Source organism: Athene noctua, chromosome 7, assembly GCF_965140245.1.
Source record: "Athene noctua chromosome 7, bAthNoc1.hap1.1, whole genome shotgun sequence".
In the NCBI taxonomy this organism is placed as follows: domain Eukaryota; kingdom Metazoa; phylum Chordata; class Aves; order Strigiformes; family Strigidae; genus Athene; species Athene noctua.
Genome location: NC_134043.1, coordinates 2,686,939 through 2,704,957, shown reverse-complemented (window position 1 = coordinate 2,704,957; position 18,019 = coordinate 2,686,939). Strand labels below are relative to the sequence as shown.

General features: G+C 39.6%; 1 protein-coding gene across 1 annotated transcript; it reads right to left on the bottom strand.

Annotated features, from left to right (window-relative positions):
* Nucleotides 1–469: 469 nt before the first annotated feature.
* On the bottom strand, nucleotides 470–14,235 carry MMADHC (metabolism of cobalamin associated D). Its single transcript, XM_074911057.1, has 8 exons — nucleotides 14,204–14,235; nucleotides 13,888–13,937; nucleotides 11,204–11,348; nucleotides 10,741–10,958; nucleotides 8,201–8,306; nucleotides 7,550–7,680; nucleotides 4,428–4,514; nucleotides 470–3,093 (listed from the first exon to the last, which is right to left on the bottom strand). The coding sequence occupies exons 2-8, from the start codon at nucleotides 13,894–13,896 to the stop codon at nucleotides 2,899–2,901; spliced, it is 891 nt and encodes a 296-aa protein (XP_074767158.1). The 5' UTR covers nucleotides 13,897–13,937; nucleotides 14,204–14,235; the 3' UTR covers nucleotides 470–2,898.
* Nucleotides 14,236–18,019: the final 3,784 nt, after the last annotated feature.

Here is an 18,019-nt window from a genome sequence, read left to right as displayed (position 1 = left end):
CCAAGTTTTATGCACGTTACCCTGACAAAGTCCTGTGGTCTCACCTTTCTGGATCAGCTGCTCGGGGCTGTCTAAAGTTACAGCCACGCTTTCCTGCAGGTTTAGGAACCAGAGTATCTCTTGCTGAATGACACCACAATTAGCAAAAAAGGGCATCAAGCCTGCAGCCAAGATGGCGAGCACAGAAAAGGGGCCCTCTTCCCCCAGGAGGTATCTCTGACCCTTAGGATTGTTTTGAGGATGTTTTTTCCAGCCAGGTGGCTGCTGGTGGAAGGAGAATAGAGTTCTTCACTACTGCTGCTCTTCTAAACAAGAGCCATTTGACTACCTGGCTTATTTTTCCTGGTTTAAGAAAAACAGCACTCCTCCCACAGCAGCAATCTTTGCTAAGGAGGCAGATGGGACCTTACATACAACAGCTCTTCTCATCTGTTTGCTTCCTTACCCTAGAAAGGAATTAATGCTGTAACACTGGAAGTTGTTTTGGTTTTTATTATCAGAAGTACAGTTACACTGTATTCAAGAACTTTTATTTCATAGTAGCAAGTTAATTAATACACAGTATAGCTCTTCTGATGTGAGGGAAACAGAACTGGAACAGTTCTAGTCTGCTGAGAAGCAATGTGTATGAGATTTTATTTAGAAAAATATCGGGAAATATCGTACCTCCTCTCAAATTCTAGCACGAAACATCAGTATTAGTGAAGTCAAGGCAAAACTCCCACTATTTTCAGTGAGATTTTTGCCTCAGGTTGAAGCCATTTGAAAAGCCACTATAAAAGCCTTTTACAGGATGAAACTTGAAGAAACATGAACTCAAAAACTAGCATTTGAATAGCTGCCTGACAGCTCCCACCCTTTCTAAAAACACAGAAAGATAAGTGCAGCAAAGTCATCTGAAGAAAAGATAGCATCAAGAGTCTTCAAGATAGTTAAAATATATGTGAACCATTTCACAGAATTTATTTTTCTAATGTTTATCCAAAGTTCTCCAGGAGTGAACTCCACTGTCCAGCGAGACACTAATCCTCTCATCAAATGAGCTAATTTCTGTTCTGCAAAATAATTCTATTTTGCAAACAGACAAGACACAGTGCAGCTTCTCAAGCTTTTTTAATCCTCTTGATGAGAATGAGAAAAAAAAAAAAATCAATAAAAGACTCTGAAGTAATACAGCCTTCTTGGATAGCAGAGCAGAGGTCAAGAACTTGGGCTCTGGCAATGCAGCACAAATTCCATGACAAAGCGACGAACAAGTCCTACTTCAGCCTCGGAATGTGCACAGGCTAGAGCCACCAGCGATGACAGTGACAGCAGGCAAGCAAAATAACCTCCGAATTGCTGGTTCTGTGAGTGAATTTAGGGGAGACCACACTCACTTCTCCAGTGGAAAGTCTTCCTCCCACCTCCGTGATCCGGCAAAGTTTTGGGCTTGCAGCAATCATTAACAAGGATGGGTACAGGCACTTGGTAAAGGATCTGGTTCTAAACTCATCAAAGCAAATGAAAAGACTTTGGTGGTAACTGGCTTAGACCCTGAGTAAGGAATAGAAGTAGTATACAAACTCAGAACAAGTTTTAAATCCAGAATTGTTAGTTCACATTGGAAAATGACAAAATGATTACGATCCCTAGCTATCTGAGAGGAAGCTAAACCTCTCGGATCGTCACCTTGTGCAGCTGTTGTCCAGACAAAAGCTGCACTACGTTTTGATGGAGTCGAGGCTGAAGGATTCCCATTGATGCACGAAGTGGCGCAGCTACTGCAGGGGTGTCTTAACAAATGGCCCCGATAACTGACTGCGCTGAGATTAAAATCTAGTTAGTTAGTCTGTCTCTGTAGGGAGGCAGCTGACACTGTTGCTATTTCAGGTGCCTCGGATTTTCATCACTATTCTCCCTCCAGTAACTTCAATGACCTGATTGTTTTTATGATACCTGAAGAGACTGACTAGTTTACTGAAATCTTCCTGTTGAAATATTTTTATAATTGATCATAATTGCAATAATTGATCATAATTGCTCTTTGTGCAGGCATTTCAAAATTCCACGCAGACAAGTCTAAATTGCATCCAAGTACAGGAAAACAATGATGATATTGAAGCATTTCCCTGTTATCATTTTTTCCCCCCAATGTATTTAATGACCTAAGTTACAAAAGCAGCTTTAAATTATTTACATATATAAACTAATTAAATATATTTAGCTAACACTGAGAAAATAAAACCCCTAGCAACATGAAGACAAAACACACTGAGATGACTGATTCTAGAGTAATTTAAGAGTCTTTACTGAGTCTTTGGGTGTAGCAATCAAGTGAACACTTCCCTACTGAAGTATTACTTGTAGGTAGAGACCACTGAAAGCTTATCTCATTATTCTCATTTTAGAACAGCAAATGAGTGATTAGTCCAGCATTAACTTCTGCAGTTTTTATTAAGTTCTATATTCTGGGAGAACAGTTTTGTTACTTATTCCACTTTTTTTGCCACTTATTCTGGTAAGCAGCAAAATTCCTAGAAACTTCAGTGGTACCAGGATTTTTAATACTAAGAGCACAGATTTGTCAGATGCTGAAAGACAAAACGGTTAAGAAGTGTGGCTTTTAAGATAGTATTAAAAAAGGATATGCAGAGAACTATGTACATGTATGTTCAAACTCATTCAAGATGAAGGAAACTCACAGCTTCATGTGGCACAAAGGTATCTGTTTGAATGTTGTCAATTAATATTCTAAGTCACTTGTGGTGAACACACATTCACAAAGACTAAAATAAATAACAGCTATTTTATTATCTAAGAATACTTTTAAGTGTGGCATTTCCTGACAAAGCTTAGAGAGAATCATCAAGTAAAAGAATGCAAAGGTCATAAGAACTTGTGAAGCCCCAATGACTGTTAGTTTCCACTTAGTTTTCTCATGATAGGGCTGTCAGGTTCAGCATTAGTGAAAATACTTCCTACAACCACATGAGTACCCCAGATGTTATGACGAATAACTTTGCAGCAGCCAAGATCATCAACGGAAAATCCCAAGTGGCGGTAGCGTTCATCTGTTTCGAACAGAGTGCTGTTTGTGTAAGGTCCAAAAAACTAGGTGGAAAAAAAAAAAAAAAAAGGAATTTTTCACGTGAACATTTCCAAGAGCATTTAAAATGTCAGAACTACCCCTTTTTAAAACAAAACCTAAGCCCAGAAGTGCCAGGTACATCTGTTGGAGGAAATTTTACGTATAGTTTTATTCATGAAATCTACACAGGAAACTAAGTAGAGCACCTCTGGTTATACTGGTACCCCATGTTTAAAGATGTTCTTTTGCCACTGTCAGAGAGCTGAAGATGTATCAGGGACTGTCTAATCAACCATACCTACAAAAAAAAAATATCTCAAGGGCAAGGGCTTTGAAAAGATACGTGTCTTATTTTTGCTATTTCACAGAATGGTTCTATCCTTAATGCCTGTAGAAGTAGCAGAACCTTTCCAATGAGTCCCTTATAAAGATGCTTTGAAGAGCAAAAAAAACTGTGTAAATTGGAAACGGGTATTCCAGTTGCTTTACCTCAGGAGAAGGCTTTTGACTAAACAGGGTATCAGTAAGGACGTTACTACTGAAGTAGAGCTCAAAGATAGAACCCTACTTTCATCAATCTGTAACTATTCCTTAAATGCATGGAATTTCTGGGAAGTTTTTAAGCAGTACACACACCTTTCAACTGCCTGTTCACCTTATAAACATCCTCTGTTAAACCTATTTGCCTCTGTTGACACAATAAATCACTGCCTTTTAGAGCTTTAAAATAAAAACCCAATAAACTGAGCTTTGCCATGATTCTGTTCGACTATGGTATGGTTTTAATGCTTAGTTCTCAGACAAAAATGCACATACACTCATACTTTGATGGAAACTGTCTCAATTCTAAGTATGAAGATTATGTTTCACAGATGTCTTGGTAAGAAATGGTCAGCTCCTTCAGAGAACTGGTGTAATCTGAAAATGAATGCCAACTCTAACAGAAACATGCTTTTCATTTTTCTATTACATAACATATTAACTAGGGCAAGGAGAATTTTTAAAAACATCCATCTAGAGAGATGGGTGTCAGGAATCCCAAGTTACCTTTGGAAGGCAACCCCAGCCTCCTGTGCAGCGACTAAGAGCTCTTGGGCATAAAACTCCTACAGTTATTTAAAATTCAACTTCATTGCTGAACAATGTTCTCCAAAGTGCCAACTGCAATGACAGCTGACACAGTATGGGAACTGGCTCAGGGTTAATATCCAATCTTAATTTATAAAAGGAATTATCCTATGGTAACAGCTTTTGGGAAATATGAAGAAGTTGGATTCAACCCATAAAGAATACAGATCCCACTGCTAGTTAGAACACAACAGCATCTATTGCATATTCCAACCCGCACATAACTTACTGCCAGTCCTGAGGATGGATCAATGAAGTCAGCCCAGTAGCCTTCAGAACAAATTGCATAGCAAATTTCCTTGGCACCATTAATGAACTTAAAGAAAATAAAAGGAAAGAAGGGTATCAAATTAGATTTTTGTTATATATATATATATATATATATATATATATATATACACACACACACACATATTCTGAAAATGAACAAGCACAGATTTCTTTGGGCCCCTACTAATAAATGAGAAATTCAGCATACTTTCAATAAAAATATTAATAACATTAAGAGGATTAGAATTAATGGCACACATTAGGCTACTCCAATCGTGTGAGATTTACAAGTGTTCCTTGTGCCAGTCAGTAATGGATTAACAGCTTGTGCAAGGAATAACGTAATTGCTTTGATTATTCATGCAGCTTGCAGTCATACCTGTTATCCTCTTTAAGAAGTCAACCATTACTTCAGGTATTTCTGTGTTATTTCCCCGAGTAACTCCACAAGTTTGACACTAACTGTAGCATTAAAATATATTTTTACAAATATACGAAAACCAGAGTTTTGCTGTAAGGTCTTATCTCAGCCAACAGGACAGTATCAGGCAATTCTTTCTGCACTACAAATGTTTAACTGCAAATGATTTTAAAGAAAGTTTTATAATAGTTTTGCATCATGATAGCAAACAGTTCCATAAGCACATGACTTTTACACCGTCTACACCAATTCTCTTGTTGTAATGAACTGGTGGTCAGGATGAATCACGACTTCAAATGCTCCCACTGTTTGACAATCAAAGTTGTAGGTCATGTTTCAGTTACGCTGGGGGACACCAGCTGATGTTCCTGAAAACACTATTTTTAATGAAGCAACATGCCAAGAAGCTCTGTAACGCATCATCCAAAACCTCCCTTCTCTTACAGAATCTTTTTTTTTTTTTTTTTTGTAGGAAACTTCTCACATCAGCTAATTTGAGAAATTAAGCTTTTGGTTTTGGTTGTTGGTTTTTTTTTTTTTTTTTTTTTAAATCTTTGGTCTTGAGTTGAAGTTATCTGTCTGTCAGATACAGAAGAAAATTCAGCCAGGTAGATTTAAAGCTGTGCTCCTGTATTCTGACATCACAACACAGGGCACAAAATAATTACATGACATACAGATTACACAGCACATTTTTTCCACAGATAAATCAGCAAGAACAGGAGACCTCAGTTATGTTCTTTTAATCACCTTGACTAGCAGTTTTCAATTTATGTTATGAGGGCCAGCAGGGCCCATAGAAAATTGCAGAAGAAACATGCAAAGGTGAGTGAGAAAAAAAAACACAAACAAACAACAAAACCCACAAAAGTCAAGATACATGATGGTTCTAAAACCATCCATGCACTGAGAAAAACATGTCCATGTGCAAAAATCGAAACAGCTGAATGCACTGAGCACAAACAGAATTCACACCGCTTCCTCAAAATTATGAAATTTCCCTGTCATAAAAAATAAGTATTTCTAACTTCAGAATAAATGTAATACTTTATTTACTTAAAAATTGGATTGTTCTCTGTGATTAGTGTTCTTAGGAGCTCAAGATTTCAAATTTACAGAAATGTTATTACAGTTATTCAGCTTCAGGCCCTTAACAGTCCAAAATAAATGAGGTTTTTATCCTTTACAGTAATCTGTTCTGTACTTTGGGGTTTGATGCCTGTGATGATTAATTTAATTTACAGTTGAAATACAGTTAACTCACAAATATAAATAAGCCATTTTAGGCATTACATTTCTGAAAACAGTACATCTTTTGATCCAGTGTTGTAACAACTCCTCAGCAATGACTTAGAGTGTGGTTAATAAACACTTGAGATTCACTACTGTAAACACTTAGATTTGGCTGTACATAACCCTCATTACTTTTGCACAAGCCTCTCACATTAAATTAGTATTTTTAAGGTTACTTCTAACCATGTATGAAGCAAACAAACAGACCATTTTCTTGTGAATTTGCTGTTAGTAACCTTTAGGCCAGGAGGTTACATCCAACATCGTAACACCCCTACAGTGACTCTATTAGACTTGACAGGGAGGTGCACAAGGAAGAAAGATGCCAATTAACATATAATTAGACCAGATTACAATGCCAAAGACCAACAGACCATAAATAATTCAAAGAGAAGAACACACTAAAATGAAGGGAATTTTAATTTCTATGTAATCTTTACGCTGATTCTTCAGAATGCTTCTTCCTTTTTTTTTTTTGTGATAACCCTTACACTGCTTTACCAAGGCCACATTTGCAATTTACAGGATTGAAAAAAGACATTACCAGGCTATTTCCAAACATAAATATGAGCCTTGCTATACAGATGAAAATCCCACAGGATGATTTTTGCTAGTTTTAGAAAGATTATACAAATATACAGAAACACTGTATTTTGAGGTGCTAAGAAAAGACAGCCAATGGTGGTGAACACTGACACCTGCTGGAGTACACACAGAAAAAAATCTGAAAAATGTGAAATAAAGTGATTTTCAGAGACCTCTAGTGGCAAATGATCAAGAAGACAAAGTTCATGAGGATGGTTAAGATGTAATACATATAACTGATACCCAGTCCTAAAGCATTAAATATACATCATCAAAACAGAGGAAAAAAAAAAAAAAACAACCAAAAGACACACCAAAAAAACAGAGCAACCACTTTTTACCAGTAAGGACATGCTTGTGGACAGACTGTACTGGAATCTCAGCTAGGTCACAGAAAAACAAAGCAAGCAATGAAATCCTACAAAATGCAACATACTAAATCTGAAATGAGGTGAAAAAACAGTAGCTGCCTTCAGCTGAAACAGGACAAGATTCAAGTGTCTTTAATAATTTATTGTAGCATTTTACAACACTTCAACATATTCTTGACTCACTCCACTATACAGAATTTAATAGTTCTATGAGACATATAGAGTAGTCAAAAAGCTACAAAGCTGGAAAAAAAGTTATCTCCGTTTTAGCAGTAAGAGAACAGAGGATTAGCTCAAAAAAGTAACACAGTATGTCACTACCAGAGCTAGAAATGGACTGAAATACACAGGTAGATCACAAAAGATTAATCTATAAACAAAAATAAAGTGATGCTACTGTCAGCTACTTACATTTTCTAAGAGCATTTCTCTCTCATCCTCCACTTCTTGACTCCATACAGTCATATCATTTTCAGTCTTCTGGGTGACAGTTAATACTGTTAAGCGGTTGGCATTCACCTCTGGAAATATTGACTCAAAGTCTAAAAAAAAAGTTAAACCATCATGTTACGGCTTGCTCTTACATTTTACTTATGGCTTTCTCAGTTTTAGACAAATTATTGACCCTATCCAATTATTTCCTTCTTGAACAAATTAAAGAAAGATACAAACCCAATGGTTTCAGAAGTTTCTTAATTTCAATTTGCTATTTTACTAAGAAGCAGTGCCAAAAAAAATGATTTTGTCACAAACTGGTTTTTGGATAGGGAATTAGCTCCAGAGTCTACCTGACACTAAAGAAGCAGCTGAAAGTTACTCCCCGCCCGAGCTGACCTTCAATTTAAATGGCATTGAATTTTATATGAAATACTAAGTAATGTCAACAGTAAAGTTTCAGTTTTCATTTTACAGTATGTATTTTTCTTTTGTAAAACATTAATTCCGGATTACCCTTTTCTACTACACATCCTGTGGCATCTATTACATCAAAGTGTCTACTTACATATTTTTTACATTTTAAAAGTTATAACTTCTTAGCTGTCATTAAAAGTGAAAATATACCTTTTCGTAACAGCTCTGGACAAGCTTGTACTGCACATTCTACCTTTGCATTTTCAAAGTAAGTTTCAGCGTTATTTATTTGCTGTTTCTGTGGAACATCAGCCCCCTGAGAAAAATGAAAATTATGACTTTCTAATTTGTTAATATACAACAGGAATAACTTTGTACACCAGACTGTTTTTGTGACTAAATGTCCACCGATACACTCAAGCAGATTCACAGAAAGATGATTTGCAATGAGACTTAACATCTTTCAAATATTAAAAGTGAAACAGATACAGGTATTATCTATCAAAGCTAAACAGAAATACTAAGTTTTTTATTTTATTGTAACTGTATTATCTCAAAGCCTTAAGCAATACAGAAACCTTTGAAAAATATCTTCTGAAACTATGGCCTTAATTACTCAACACAAAAGCAATTGGTAGATTTCAGACACATTACCCAAGCCAGAATTTAGTTACACAAGAGTTCTAGAGCTGTGAACTATCAGTATTTTTAGCTTTAGCTGTTGCGCCTTGAAAAGCAGAGTTTTCCAATAATAGCGTTGTTATTCACAACAGTTTTTTAGTTCTATAGTTTCTTTAAAAAAAAAAAACAAACAACCCACAACAAACCACACCCCAAACCAAAAGCAATCCCAGATTCTTATGGGTACACTACAAAGTATGTTAGATATATAACATTTAAGCTTAAAATGCCCTTAAGAAGGCAGTAACAAGAGCTGCCTCCTTTGGAATAGAAATAGGCACAGAACGCCTTAAATCAGTTTTCCTAGCTCTAACTATGCCAAAATTTACAAGGAATTTCAATAAGCTTCTCTAAGACTGATAGTACAATGTTGAGTAATACACGAAGTCCCACCTAACAGTCTGCATCTGAAAGTTGTCCCTAGAGAAATCTATTACACTGAAAACACAGCGTGGCTACCGTTTTTATTCTAGAAGTTGACAATCAAGAACAGAAAATAAAAAACAAAACCAAATAATCAGCAACTAAACATAACAATAGACAAACTAGAGAGAGTAACTGCAGTTTCAATACATGTTTCCATGCGTTGCATTATGATCTCAGGCATGGGGACTGATCAGTTGCTGCTTTAAGCCCAACAAGCCATGCATTATGCTGGGAAATCCCTTCTTCCTAACTATAGGATGCTTCTCTTACTAAGCTAGTTCATCGTGATTTCTTGCCTACTACTTCCATTCTAGCAGGCTAAACACCACTTACATAGTCCATACGCTTACCAGACATCCTACCATCAAGAGACTACGGCCATTTTCCAAAGATCAATACCACTTTCTGATATTGACAGGTCGGCAGGCCCACTTAGTCTGCCCAGATAAAACCAGTATATGAATCTCAGGCACACAGTGTACCATTTCTCTGACCAGTTCAAGGGCTGGAGTGAGCTTCACCAGCATTGAGCTTTTCTCCTGCTTGCTGCAGCAACCTACGGGAGGTTCTTGTATTCAGCTGATCCCATCGTTCAAATGCGGGTCCTCTCCTAAAGTAGTTTAAGCATTTTTGTTCACTAAACACTGTGCATGGATTCTCCTAAACACCGCTGGTATGAAGCAGAGCTGACTCTTGTTGACTGCTTTCTGAATACCAGTTGCAAAACCTGTCTATACTCTTTCCAGTTTCACCTTTCCATTTTGGGCAGGAACAGCTACACCAGGCATTTTATTATACAAGAAATCTTGCTAGAAAGCAGCCTACCTGGACTAGAATTTTCTGTTGGGCTTTTTACGGAAAGTATGATCCACACAAGCTGAAAACAGAACCTGGGGAGCTCACCAGAAACTTATGTTTTCTGAACACTTTGGAATACGATGCTACATTTACAAAAAAACACTATACAGCATTTTTACAATGGAGATGTGCTAGTTGACTTCTGAAGTCTGAGCATGTCATGAACTCCAAGAGCCTGCAAAGTTGAGTCAGCAGCCAGTAGCACTAAACATTTGTTGAAATGCTGTGATCACGCTAGCAATTATCAAGGTGCTTCTTGTTAATAATGCATCTGACTCGCTGCAAGCTCTGCCATTGCCAAAACGCAGTCTCATGGTGAGACCTGAGGTTCAGGTACCTTCATCTGCTTCTCCTGTGTGACTTCAGTGGCTGTCAGAACTACGCAGGCAGATTTAAACACTGTCCAAACTACTTAAGTCCAGATCCATTAAATGAAATATGGAAGAAACTACCAGTTCCATTTGATAAAAGGTGGTAAGACTTGGTAAACAGCAAGTTCTGAAACAGAAGTTTTCTTTTCCCATATCCATATAATTAAGTCACTACTAAAATGGTTTTTTTTCACTAAGCACTGCTTATTCAAAAAAACACCCCCTGAAATATTTCCTTCTCCTAAAAGAAAAAACTTCACCCAGGTTCTGTGTAATCTCTCACTCACCCCAGCTGAAGTCCATCTTTCAAAACCATGTAGAAAATCAACACTATCTTTTTTCAGGAAGGAGAGAGATTAGTTGTTTTTCTTAGACAAGAAATATCAGTTTCACACAGAAGAAGCCTGTTCTTACCTGAAATTCATTTACATATTGTGCCATTACAAATTCATGCCTTTCACTTGCTGAAGGCTCTGCTAATATATCAGGCAGACTTGTTGAAACTTGGCTTTTCTTCTGAGAAGCAGTGCCATTTAGGTGACAGTCAAAACCAATATTACCAGGCAACTGAAATCTCTGGTCCTGAGGACCAAACGGACCCATTACTTCATCTGGCCACACAGTTCTTGGACCTGCAAAAGTCAAGGCCATGCTATAGTCATCACATCTATAAAGAAAGAAGAAAAAAACCCAAACAAACAAACCCTCTCCCATATAAATGTCTGTATTTGATCATAATCATATATAACCAAAGTAACCACAACGCACAAGTAAAAGGGCCCTGACATAAAAAGCACACTTCAGAATTCCCAAATTTATATGGGGTGCAAAGTTGAGAGCACACGAATCCAAAGAAAATTAATTTGCTTTTTCTTACATAAATCAGGAGGTGTAGCAGCAACATGAGGCTCATCTGAGCCAGAGGAACCTGCTGTAGAAAAAGCCTTGGGATTTACAACTCTCTTGACTAAGGAATAAAATCCTGGGAGGTAGGCGACCAATCTTGCTCTGTTACAGAGCACCTGAGAAGACAAAAACAAAATAAGTATTACATACTGATAGAAAAAGTATTAGTTTAAGTATAGCTTTGTGGGCCACAAGAGAAATCCTCACTTGATAATTAAATTACAATTTTGATAATTAAATTACAATTTTAGTTATGATCAACAGTGTTTCTGTAAAATCAAGTTTTAAGAGTATTTTATTATTACTTTAACATTTATACTATTAACAGTATTTTAAAGGAAAAGCCTCAAAAACACTTACTGAAAGGCCTCCTCATGTGAGGAAGAAACCCTGGGAAGTTTAAAGAGCACCACTGAAACCCCACAACCTAAACTAAGTTACGGATGAGGACTGGTCCCATGATTATTTCCATGCATGTCATTATTTCCATGATTGTCACAATTCAACCATGGGTTTGATTATCAGAAATATCTAGAAATATGGTTAATTAAGTAAATGCTGATATCCACGACATTTGCCTTGAAGGCTAGCACAGAGATTAGCCAGCTCATATTTCTACATCTTAAAAGGCTGGAGGAAGACACAAGGTAGCTACAAGATGAGTCCGGAATGATACCCTCATCTAGAAGCACGCACACGTGTGTGCTTACACATACTTCTCCACCCTCAAAGGACACAGCTCAACAGATCTGAGCTATGCAGGGATACGCCTATCAAAACAGGCAAGGGTGGTAATTTCAGCCTCTTTCCTTTGCTCTCAAAATCCTAGACATCTAACAAATGCAAAACTGAAGTTAGCACAGCCAGTGTTATTTAGATTCGCAAACTCTGTACACTGATATATTTACAAACAAACCTTACTGCAAACAGATCAGTATGGTTGTCAGAATGCCAATAAGCCATAAAGACTTTATGAATTCTGTAGTCTCGGAATACACCAGAAAATCTGCTTCACACCACAGAGTTGTACTGTCAACATAACCTTCAACTGTTGATGATTCTATCAAACTGATTCAGCCACACAGTAAACAGAAAATGATGCAATGCTATCTCCCTGAGCACGCAATGGTCGCCGCAACGGGGCTCCACAGAACCAAACGGCTCCTCACCACGAGGATTATTAACTGTGAGACCCAGTGACAGTATCTTAAGTAGTAATATGAGCAACTGTTACTGGGGTTTGGTTTTTTTTGGTTTTTTTTTTTAAACATGAAATATCCAGGTGAAGTGATTAAACTAGAAAGCCTGATCTAATTTTTTTATTCTGTAAAAATAGACTGACAACTTTCACAACACATTTACACACGCATAACAGAAAAATATCTCAAAACGTAGAGACAGAAGTATAATTTTAAAAAAATTAAAGTCTACTTAAATCCAGCAAAAAAACTACTAATACTCTTGATTACAGCTGCACAAAAGCATGCATTACTGGAAAATATAAATCCCACCTGCTATGGCACGTGTGCTTTCACTGAAGCACCTTATTTTCCAGGTAAGGAAAAGAAATTCTTTTGAGAAACCTGACAGAAAGGGCTTTTCCTTAAGTGCTGTATGTCTGATTCTATAAAAGTTTACGCGTGTTCACCACAAAATATGTGTGCAAAAAGGTTACTTAAAAAAAAGTGAGAAAATGGTATGTTTAAGATAAGAACTCTATTTGGAGTATCAGGACCTAAGCCAGTAAGCATCACTTTCTCACACACCACCTCTGTGTAAACATACAATAAGTTCTACCAACTCAAAAGCATAAAAGCATATTTGATTTTCTGACTTAAAACATTTACAGGTAAGGCCTTAAGCTGTCTGTTCTAAAACACCTCTATGTTTAAAAGGTGCCTGTAACAACAACAAAAGTCTTCTGATTCCACTTGAATGTTTTTTTCCTCTATTATGTAAAACCAGTAAATGAAATTAATTTTTGCATAATGATTGAGTTACAGATAAACCAGATGTAAACAATTACAGCTGACACATAATTACAAGAAAAGAGCGTTTTCTTATAATCAGGATCACTTAACATGCAGATGTTAGTGCTAATTACAGGTATGTTGACTGAGCTCACTTATGCCAATATTTACGTACCTAGCATTACACAAGTGAAAAAACACCGCTGAAATCAATAAATTATTCATGTCTCCGTAGGAAGACTAAATCAATAAAGCCTGTTTCATTCTTCAGTCTGGAAGTACCCTGGTGAACCTGTGCGTTTCATCTTAACTCATGACATTAACAAAACCCAAACAAACCAGATCCTACTTAATCCTCAATTCGATTATTCCACAATATCCACGGAAATTGGCTTCCAAAACTTTGATGGAAGGATAACGATACCGCTGCCTTCTAATAAAGATGTACCTTGGTATAACTGAGGTTTTTATCAATGACTCCCCCCTAAGTGCGGTGACTTAAAGACAGCTTTAAAGGGTGAATAAAACGCAAGCGTCGCGGATGACAGGGGGAAGTGCTCTCCTTTGCCTTCTCATCGGGTCGAGCCGCAGGGGCGGGCTGACGGCCACCCCCCTACCGCGAACCGCCGGCGAAGGGAGCCGCGACGGCGCTGAAGCCCGGGGGCCGGCGATCCGCAATACTCACACTGGCCATCGCAGACGGCGGGCTCCCTTCGGCGGCAGGCCCGGCTGCCCCTGCAAGAGAAGCGAAAGCACTCGCCTCCGAGGCACCGGCCTCACCTCCCGCCCGCCCCTCACACCGCCCGCCCCTCACACCGCCCGCCGGGGCCGATCGCCCCTCACGGCCGTTTCCCCGACAACAGTCCCGCAAAGCACCGCGGCGCTACCCCGCTCGCTACAAGCCCGGCGGTTAAAGCCGCCACCACCAGGCGAATGGACGAGACGGGAGCGAGAAACCCAGCGGGAGCACCGGAGACCGCAGAGCCGCCGCACCCCCTCACCTCTTCCTGCAAAATGGCGCCGGCCGCCGTCCCCCGGCGCACCCGCGCGACGGGCGCCCGCCCCCAAGCCGAGCGAGCCGATCCACCGACACCTCGATTAAGCGCCTCGAGGGAGCGGGCAGCGAGCGGGCGGGCCGAGTCGTTCGGCGGTCGATTGCTTAGGGCCGGGGATGCGGCGGTGGCGCGGGCCGGCGGCGAGCGGCAGGGGCCGGGGGCAGCGTGAGGCGGCTCCTCAGGGCGGCCGGGCCGGGCAGCGCCGGGCTGTGCCGCCGCACCCGAGCGGGTGTTTCTCCCGCAAAGGCCGCCGCGCGGGTTCCTCAGGATCGTGGTGTCAGCACCGGGGCGCCCGTCACCGGCGGCGCAGTACCCGTTGGGTGCGCCAGGAGTCAGTCACGGAGTGTAAACCGGGCTGCCGGTACACACCCCCCCTGCTCCAGCGCTCGGCTGGGGCTTGCTGGGGCCGGAGAGTACAGTAAAGTCGAAAGTGAATAAAAAAAGGAGTGTTGTTATTGGAAAAAAAATGCAGGGGGAGCTGCTCAGCCACCGAAAGGCCGCTGGGCCCGGCGATTTCTTGGAAAGTCCGTCAGAACTGGAACATAATGCCGCTTCTAACAAACCCGGTTTTCAGGGGCGATAGGTAGTTCCCTCAAATAATTAATAAAAACGTGCCTTGGTAGAACTGAGGTTTTTATCAGTGACTCCCCCCTAAACACAGTGATTTAAAGACAGCTTTAAAAGGGAAATAAAATGCCAAGTGTCCTATGTAATGGGTTAGTGCTCTCCTTCGACGGTGTTCGCTTTGCCTTCTCATCGGGTCGAGCCACAGGGGCGGGTTGACAGCCACCCCCGTACCCTTGTTCTACAAAAATAACTGTTTTACAAAATAAAAATAAAGTCCTTCTTCAATAAACTAAAGACTTCTCTCTCTTTTTTTTGTTGTTTTTTTTTTTGGTTGTTGTTGTTTTTTTGCTGCTTCAGTGAGAAAGGGCTTCGTTTCTCCACCTTTTCTCCTTGGGCCTGGTTATTGGGTGAGGTTTGCTTACAAAGGCAGCTTTTATTTCAAATAAACTTTTCCATTATGAGCTCGATTGAGGTAATTCCATGGGCAGAGCTCTTAAATATCTGTTAATTTCTGTACTCGCTGCTATATAAAGTTAATTAACTGCAGAAGTTATTAACGCAATTGCATATGTACGCGTTGACACGTTCTCCTTTGTGTGGCGTCGGAGCGGCTTGGCGGTAGGAGTGGGTTGGAAGCCCCGCGCTGAAAAACTCTCCAGTGCCCGCAGCAAAGAGAAGGGGTCATGGTGCTACTCCACTCTACTCACCGTCCGCGGCTGAAGGTGCTCCAAGATGTGTTTGGGGACAAGTCTTTGTCGCTCCAAGAAGAACGAGCAATACAAAGCCAGTTTGTGTTTGGTGTTGAGCCGTACTGGCTGTGTGGGTTGTGCTGAATCGCTCGCTAACCCCCAGAACGTGTGTTGAATGTATCCCCCAAGTCAGTGAGGCTCAGCTGGAGCACTGATTCCAAAGCCATGTTCCTGTGCAGGTGTAGAGCTCCTGCTCATCCTCCCTCTTCATTTGCAGAATGGTCCTGGTTTTCCAGTCCATAATATGCGTTCAAATTGCCATCCTCTTTTTTTTAACGTCACCTGGAACACGGCACTTTTGTCCCCCTCTGGCCTGAAGTGTATTTGTAGGAAGCATCATCTTAGCTCCTTCTTTTTCATCTTTGTATTTGTCTTTTTCCTCATCCGCTTCAAACACGTTAGCCATCATGCCATGTCTACCAAATCCAGGACTTCTCATAAGCTATGTCTTTTTAGCTTTTCTAACAAAGCTATCTTTATCAATTTTCTGGGTCTGGAATAGCTTTCCACAGGCACTGTGCTGAACAACCTCATCATCTTTGTCTCCAAGTTCAGCCTTTTTTGTTTGCCTTACAGAGGCGATCACCCTCTGTATCTTGCCTTCTCATACATCTTGGCAGCGATGGAAAGGGGAAGGGAGAAAGCTTTGTAGCTAGCTTAAGACTCAGTATTGTTTTCAGGTAGCTTTTTTGTCATTTTTTCAATATTGTGGTTGAATTTAGATCATGAGTTCTTTGAGGCAAAAACCTCCCTACTTGCATATGTGGAAAGTGCTGTGCATACTAATGCAACTATTTAAATGCTGAATTAAAAATATCAGGGGAGAGGTGCCCAAACCCAAATCCTCTTTAAAGCTAATATAAAAGAGCTGTATTGCTGTTTGCTTCTGCAGTAGAGGGGAAACGCACACAAGCCATGTTGGAATACTAGGATTAAGACTCTTCTTTTTTATTTTTTGCCATTTCTTTGCTGTCTGTTCAAAGCAGCGATGCTGGTTAAGCAAAGGGAACTTTAATCTCTCGCCTTCAAAATAAAAGATTTGGCATTCAGATCCCTCTGAATGTGCACATGGCCTTTAATTTACTTTAGTTATAGACCACATGTTTCTGGACAATTTTATTTTATTTTCTTTGCTGCTGGTTTATTAGCATAAACCAGTTCTAAAGGTTTCAATACGTAACTCAGTAGCTAAAAATCAGAGCAAGAAATTGGCTTTGTTGTTCATAGTAATAATATTCACCCCTACAATGTCCTTAGTGCTTTATTTTATTAGGATCAAGAGAAAATTCTTATATCCAGTTCTAAACTATGATATATTAGATTGATATAATGTTGCAATTTTGATATCTGTATTTTTTCATAAGAACCTTTGCTCACATTGCATGCTACTCAACTATTTTATTAATTCAATGTTAACACAATTCTCATTTGCTTTTAAATTAAATATTCATGTCAAATCTCTGAACTTCAGAAAAAAAAAAAAAAGCTGGAGAAATTCAGCTTTAACTCTTTACAGAATGTAATTTATTTCCTTTAATGGGAAAGCACTCTGGATTATATTCAGTCTGTATTGACTTGTCCTTAAGCAATCCCAGTTCATCTTCTCTCCAGGGTTAGCACTTCAAGATACTCAAATCAATCAATGAGTTATCATCCCCTGAAGTTTGTGGCCTGAATTCATAAAGATTAGTTTCAATAAAGTTTCTACCTCTATTCAAAGGAGACTGCAAAATCAAACAATCCAATTACAGATTTATCAAATATTAATCATGAAAATCTTCCAGATCCTTCTGATGCCAACATTCTTCTCCCCTGGTGTCAGGAAAGTAATTAGCAGCTGGCTTTGATTAAATTCTTCCCTCAGAGATTACTTTTCTCAGTTTGGGGGAGAGGAAGGAATGCATACAAGATGATACCTAATTCCTTATTTTAAAGTCTTTTCTGAAAAATACACATAGGTTCAGTTAACTGGACACTTCTTTCCATGAAGATGGAAGAAACTCACACTCTGTCCAGGAACCTGCAGCAATTTCAGCAGTGAAACCTGAAGTGCATGACTGGCTTTTCCTGTTGTGTTACTGAGATGCTCTTTTTCCTTATCTGTCTTTTTTTTTGGGGTGACAGTGGCTTCCTCTTGGCAGTTTGAATAGGGTGCAGCGTGGGGAAGAGTCTCAGCAGCAGCAGCAACTTCAGAATGAGAGGGATGTGAAAGGGAACTTTCCCAGTCGCCACCACCTTCTGCCGGAAAACTGAACTCTAAGCCCTAGTTGTCGTTCTTCTTCCCCATCCCCAGACTTGCTGGATTTCTTGGTCTGCAAGCAGAGAAGTCAAAGGTGCCTCTGGGAAGCTGTTTTGGTGCCTAAAGACAAAAAAAGAGTGAATTTTCAACCGTTCCCCACTCTGCTCTTCCAGGGCCAAGAGAAGTTGTGGAAATGCCATCCTTGGA